At 36.5% G+C, this 7,250-nt stretch overlaps 1 protein-coding gene across 1 annotated transcript; it reads left to right on the top strand.

Moving 5' to 3' along the window:
• The first annotated feature begins 3,522 nt into the window (after positions 1 to 3,522).
• On the top strand, positions 3,523 to 5,583 carry LOC131167375 (putative pentatricopeptide repeat-containing protein At5g52630). The gene has a single exon (XM_058126169.1). It carries the CDS (start codon positions 3,585 to 3,587, stop codon positions 5,403 to 5,405), a length of 1,821 nt encoding a protein of 606 aa, XP_057982152.1. The 5' UTR covers positions 3,523 to 3,584; the 3' UTR covers positions 5,406 to 5,583.
• The last annotated feature ends 1,667 nt before the right edge of the window (positions 5,584 to 7,250 follow it).

Here is a 7,250-nt window from a genome sequence, read left to right as displayed (position 1 = left end):
GACCACTAGTCGACGAAGACAGAACATTCGTCGACGAGGTTTGCTGTTTTTTTATTTCCAAAATTTTCCTTTTTCCTTTATTCCTTATTTATCTAGTCCATTTATTGTCTTCCTAATTATTTCATCATTATAGTTTTTCTAGGTCATTACATTTATTATATTATATTATAGTATTTAATTTATAATAATAATTATTTAATTTTAATTTTAATTTTAATTCTAATTTAATTTAACTTAATTAATTAGTTAATTAATTAATTAATTTAGGATCACTACAGGCACTTCTTGTCAAATAATCTCTATCTTAACTAATGCAACATGAAAATCAAGACAATTACTTCAGGAGTCTACACATGATAAAACAAATCCCAATCACTTTCTTTTCTCGCAACATGTAGAGAATTTCACTTGTGAATTTGTCTTATATTAAAAAAAAATTGGATGGATGATGAGTGCTTATATACATGATTAGACTCAAGACCCAATAGGCTTAAGCTTTTGGGTCAAATTGGTGCTTACTCATGTGTATCAAGGCCACCCATGGATTTCGCTGGTGTTAATAAGTGGTATTAGAGCCGATGGTTCATAATTCTAGGTGAACGACATTAGAAAAAAAGTCAAGGCGTGAAACTAATTCTCCTCACGTGTTAATAGTTAGAAGACCAAGTATGTGATTGAGGTCAATAAGGATCATCTAGGTTTGAAATATGGATCCAAATATGGTCAAAATGTTGGAGGTATCATTGGTTCGAAGACACGTGAAATGCAATTTGAGGCATGTAAAGTGTGGTGCGGTAAGACCTATTTGAGTAACTGTTGGAGAATTGGGCTTACTCCCATAAAGGAGATAGTTTCCGTTCAAGTGAGGGGGAGATTGTAGAGAATTGCACTTGTGAGTCTGTCCCACATTGAAAGAATTGAGTATATGATAGGTGCTCATATACATGGTTAGACCCAAGACCCGATAGACAAGCTTTTTGATAAAATTTGTGCTCGCCTATGTATATCACATAAAATCTGAAATGTAGGTTGCAAGAAAAGAAAATCTCCAAACAATTTTAGATTTAATTTACCAAGCAAGGAGAAACGCCATGGGATGTTGCATTGAGTATAAACAATAAGGAATCATTCTAATAATATATTTGGGTTTTTCTACCAATTGAGTATAAACAATAAGGAATCATTCTAATAATATCTTTGGGTTTTTTTACCAATTATTAATGTGGTACATTGCAAATTTGTTGTCAACTCCTTTGAGCACGAAATCATCATAAGTGGCAAAATCATCGCTTTGGAAATTTGTGAGATAGATTGGAAGACAACCTATTAGAGCAGCTACTCGTACAGTCCAATATTAAATCACTACTTGTAACCAATTCGGGTAATTAAGCAAATAGTAGTTGTGTAAATAAAAAAAATTATATTATTTCATTTGCTTAAAGAAATAATGGTTATAAGGCAAAAAATTACTTCAATAGTATTATTCTATAGTGCCAACAACATTGGGACAAATTAGGATCTTCAATTTCTGAACAAAATGTTAGGTCCGACCTAATTTTTTTTTTTAAGAGGGTCTAGATTTTATTTTTTTAAGACCCATTTCTAGAAGCCCATTAGGGCTTACCATTTTCAAGATTGATGCATAACTTAAGCGAATTAAGAGGAAAGGCAAAATAGTGTGGCAATTTTAAAAACAAAGAGGATTTGCGGCAGTTAAAGCAGTTTTGTTTGAGCGGGCAGTCGGAGAGTCATTTGTGGTTTTTTAGCAGCTATGAACTTGCCCTTAAATTATAGTGGAGTTTTTTCATTTGAGGCGTTTCCCATGTTAAAATCGAATGTCTCTATTAGGTGTGATTTTTCGTGTGCTTTCGATAGATTCTCAGTTGAATTTTTTGTTGAAATTATTGGTTGTCATTGGTGGATATTTTACTATTTAGTGATTTATTGGTACAAAAAGATTTATTTATTGCGTTGGTTTCGTTCGTTGTCTTGCTTCTTTCCCAACACAAAAATCCCATTAAAATGGCACATACTTTATGGTAATTGCCTCCTCACTCTCCTACCCCCAAACAAGATTGTTTGGAGGCACTTCTAAGTACAATTTTCAAGCGTAAAAAATTCAATTAATAATTATAAAATAGTTTATCAATTCTATTTTTAAGTTCCTTCCATTGCACACATCTATACAGAGACTCGTGAGGATATGAATTTATGTGGTTCAGTCTTAAGCTCGTGTCCAAAGTGATAATGAGGAAAAATCTCACTATAACAAAAGAATCTAATAACACCTACCCACCATGAGTCACCAACCAACTCTTCCCATAATTATGACATACTATTTGACTTTTTAACATACATATATTGCCATAACCCTTGTCCCCACAAAAAGGAAGGAAAAATAGACTATTTGACTCACGGTCAAGTTATTTAGCCGTTTCTTATAAAAACTATTTATTAATTCACAATCCAATACTCAAGTAACATAATTCCAATTTAGATTGCCTCCTCAACCACTAAAAAAAAGACTATCACTTAAAAGAATTTTCAAATTATTTTTACCCCCACGTGCATGGCATGGTGGTAAAGCAACGAGCAATCAAGTAGAAGCATCGAGGGTTCGATTTCAGTTGATAAGCCTGGTTTATGCTGATAGCAAACGGTGTATTAGGCAGAGTCTTGGAATCAGGTTTGTTGGATATGTCCCAAAGGATATGTCCCACATGAATGATATGGGTCCCACATGAAGGATAAGTGCACCATATGATAAGGGAAATGAAATGACTTATAATAAGGGTAATGAAATGTCTTATCCATGGATTAACTAAAGGGATTAGTTTAATTAATGTGAGATTATAATGGTTGGAAGTTCAAGAGTTTCTTTTGTATGTATATATATAGCTATTGTTTCAAGGAGTAGTGAAATGGATATATTATTCAGTATGGTAATAGAAAAAAAGTAAGACATATAGGAATTGTCTTCTCTATGTCTTGACTCTCTATTTATCAGTCATATTCTCATAAATCTGGTAAAGTACGAAAATAGATCGGGATGAAGTGAGAGAAACGGTTTCTATGGTTTCTGCAAGTGTTCTTCTCGATTAATATATACCATGAACGATTTTGATATGTAAATTTATGACTTTCTTTATTTTTAGCATAAAGGTAGCATATATGTGAAGTTCATTATAATATAAAGATCTTGTGCTTATAGTAAACAACAACATGTAATTTCTTACAAGGTTGGCCAAAAGTCCAACTCAACTGTGTATAAGCGGTGACCACATCTGAATTTAGAGGGAAGCGAATCATGGGGGAAGGTCCTCTAAGTTTGATGCTGAGAGAGGGCACTCCTGTGGGGGTTGTCGAATTCCCACGTTAAAAAAAAAAAAAGACCGTCACTTAAGGGTAAAAAAAAGACCGTCACTTAAGGGTAATAACTTTAGCCATCGTAACTTGAATATACTTAAAATTACCTTGGTGGCTTTCACTCTCACCCATCAAATATGCGAACTACAAATCACAAAAAGTTCCGAAGGCCCCAACGTTTCTAGTTCTCTCCATCTACCCAAAGAGCTGGTTGTCTGATGCTTCGCCATGTGCCGAAGGAACTTCATCAAACTCAGCTCAACCTCTCCACAATCCCACAGAACCCACTGAACCAGTCAAGCTTTGAACAAAGCTATAGAACCATCTGCGCTATTCTTCTCTCTCTGACCCGCTCGAGGTCTCTCTCAAAGGGCTTGCAACTCCATGCCCACATCATCAAATCTGGTCTGCAGCCCATCCCTCTCATATCGCACCATCTCATCAACTTCTACTCAAAATCCCAACGCCCTCTCCATTCCCGCCAAGTCTTCCACGAAGCCCCCCACAAGTCATCCACCACTTGGAGCTCGATCATCTCTTCGTTTGCCCAGAATGAGCTTCCCCTGCTCGCCCTCGAGTTCTTTCGTCGAATGCTTGATGATGGGGTTCGTCCCGACGATCACATATATCCGAGCGCGACCAAGTCGTGCGCGATTCTCGCGAGATGCGATGTTGGGCAATCGGTACATTCCTTTGCTGTGAAAACTGGGTTTGATTGTGATGTTTTCGTGGGGAGTTCTATGGTCGATATGTATGCGAAATGCGGGGAACTGGGATATGCGCGGAAGATGTTCGACGAAATGCCGGAGAGAAATGTTGTTTCGTGGAGCGGGATGATATATGGGTATGCTCAAATGGGTGAAGATGAGGAGGCTCTGAGTCTATTTAAGCAAGCTTTAACTGAGGAATTGGATGTCAATGATTTTACCTTTTCGAGTGTGATACGGGTATGTGGCAATTCAACAATTCTTGAATTGGGAAAGCAAATGCATGGGTTGTGCTTCAAAACGAGCTTCAATTCATCGAGCTTCGTGGGAAGTTCTCTGGTCTCTTTATACTCCAAGTGCGGTGTCATAGAAGGGGCCTATAGGATTTTTGATGAAATACCTGTTAGAAATCTTGGCTTGTGGAATGCAATGCTGGTGGCGTGTGCTCAGCATGCACACACAGATAATGTGTTTGCCTTGTTCAAGCAGATGGAGAGAGCTGGGATGAATCCTAACTTCATCACCTTTTTGTGTGTGCTCTATGCTTGTAGCCATGCTGGCTTAGTTAAAGAGGGGAGATATTACTTTGAGCTAATGAAAGAATGTGGGATTGAGCCTGGGGCTCAGCATTATGCTTGTGTGGTTGATTTGCTTGGCCGTGCTGGGAAGTTGCAAGATGCAGTTTCCATTATTAAGGATATGTCCATAGAGCCCACAGAATCTGTTTGGGGAGCTTTATTGACAGGGTGTCGAATTCACGGGGACACTAAATTGGCAGCATTTGCAGCGGATAGGATCTTTGAGTTGGGTTCTGTGAGCCCGGGCATGCACGTTATGTTGTCCAATGCTTATGCAGCTGCTGGAAGGTGGGAGGAGGCAGCCAAAGCCAGGAAAATGCTGAGGGACCAAGGGATGAAGAAGGAAACTGGCTTGAGTTGGGTTGAGGAAGGAAATAGAGTCCACACATTTGCTTCGGGGGACAGATCTCATCCCAAAACCAAAGAGATTTATCAAAAATTGGAGGAAATAGGGGACGAAATGGAGCGAGCTGGTTATATTGCTGATACCAGTTTTGTGCTACATGAAGTGGATGGTGCAGAGAAGAACTTGGCAATTAGGTATCATAGTGAAAGACTAGCGATTGCATTTGGGCTCATTACCTTTCCCCTTGAAAGACCAATTACGGTTATGAAAAATTTACGCGTGTGTGGTGATTGTCATACTGCCATCAAGTTCATGTCAAAGTGTTCGGCAAGAATAATTATCTTGAGAGATAACAATCGGTTCCATCGGTTTGAGGATGGGAAATGCTCATGTGGTGACTATTGGTGATTCAGTTGCAAGGAATTCATTCACCTTGACAAATATTTTTTTTTAATGGGTAATTAAGAAAAGGAAAAAAAAGTTATGTTTAGGGTGATTCAATTGTAAAAAAATCCTTTATTCATAAAAAAATTTTGTATAACAAGCAAGTGGGTGGAGTAAAAGAACGAAGAACATTGCCTTTGTATTTTCTCGTTATCTCATTATTAGTTTGTCCGGTAAAGATTCTTAGGTGACAGTTGTTAGGTGTTGCAATTCCTCCTTCTTAGACCATGTGAGATGCATTTTCATGCCATTTTTTGACTACTTTTAGATTACATAGAATGGCTCGTTAGCATTGGAGAATCTTAATGCTAATTTGATATACACAGTGTTGACTTTTTGAATCCGATTTCTATTTTGATGCTGACAAAGTATCAGTTTCTTATGTGTGTTTTTAAGTGCTTGAACATGTTTACTATTTAACACACACATAAGGCAAAAGGGAAATGGAAGCTAGAAGACTTAAAACTTACTTCAACTAGCGCATTTCATGGAGTGAAGAACAAAAGAAGATGACATTTTGTTTTTAATTGTATTGCATTTAATTTTTTTATCTCTGATCTGTAATAATGCATGCATTTGCATGATATGTTTGAATGCTCAGAACGACCATAGATAGACCTTAGGAATTAGGACATTTCACCAAAAACCTTTTTATAAAAAGACTAAAATCATACAAAGTTTTTTGAATAACTTTATGGTCAAAATCGAGGCAAAAACAAAGCCTTTGGTCGATTGATGCCAGATTTTTGGGAAAAACATTAACTATTAATGCCTTTGGTCGATCGAACCAAACTAGTAATAACTAACTTGGTTGATCAAACCATTGTTTGCCCAGAAGTCAAAGTTTGACTTGCCCGATTGACCGAACCTGTGGCAATATAAAAGCCATGGTCGATCGAACGGTTAAAAGTCAACATTTGACTTCGCTCGGTCGACCGTTCCAGTTTGAACACACTGCCCTCAGTCGACCGAACCAACACGTGTCTGACACCCAACTACTTGGTCGACCAAACCTTGTAGTTCATTTTTGCCATGGTCGATCGAACCTGGAGGAATGGTCAATCGAACCTTGCCTTGGTTGACCGAACCTGTGAAGGGTTCAAAATCGTCCTTCAAATTATCCACGATCGGTCGAACTCAGTGATATGGTTGACCAAAACTTTAATATAGTCGATCGAATCTCGTGGTTTGGAAATTTTTTTAAGAGCGAAAATGTCATTACTTTTTAATTAAACTTTTTCAAAATACCGAACGTGTCCCCAACGGTCATAATTTTTAAAAAATCTATAAGTACCCCCTTATTACTTCAGATTAGCAACTTTGATTAGCAAATTTTTTCTCTCAATTCTTTTACTTAATCAAAGTTTACCCACATACTCTTTTATTTCAAAAATCATTTTGAGGTTTAATTTTTCAAACTCTCCAACTCTTTACATTCTTTGAAATATTTTTTAAAGAGAGTATTTTATTTTGGCATTTCTTTTTTTTATTCATTGCATAAATATCTTTGAGCTTAACTCCTAGATTATCCAAATATTTTTCATTTGCAAAAATCTTTGTTGGATAACACAATACTTATTTTTCGTATATATTTTATTTGTGGAAAAAACTATTTGAAAATCAAATCCTAAGTTCTCCTACTTAGTACTGAAAATATTTTTTCGGAGAAGTATTTTATTAGGGTTCCAATTTTTTATGTATTTATCATATATGTTTTTCATCAAATATTGGAATATTTGTTTTACACTCTTTCTCTACTGACCATATTTCATATCATTAGAGAGTGCATGTTTTGAGCTTTAATCTGTA

The sequence above is a fragment of the Malania oleifera genome, chromosome 11, assembly GCF_029873635.1.
Source record: "Malania oleifera isolate guangnan ecotype guangnan chromosome 11, ASM2987363v1, whole genome shotgun sequence".
Lineage (NCBI taxonomy): Eukaryota > Viridiplantae > Streptophyta > Magnoliopsida > Santalales > Ximeniaceae > Malania > Malania oleifera.
This window is presented reverse-complemented; position numbering and strand designations above follow the sequence as displayed.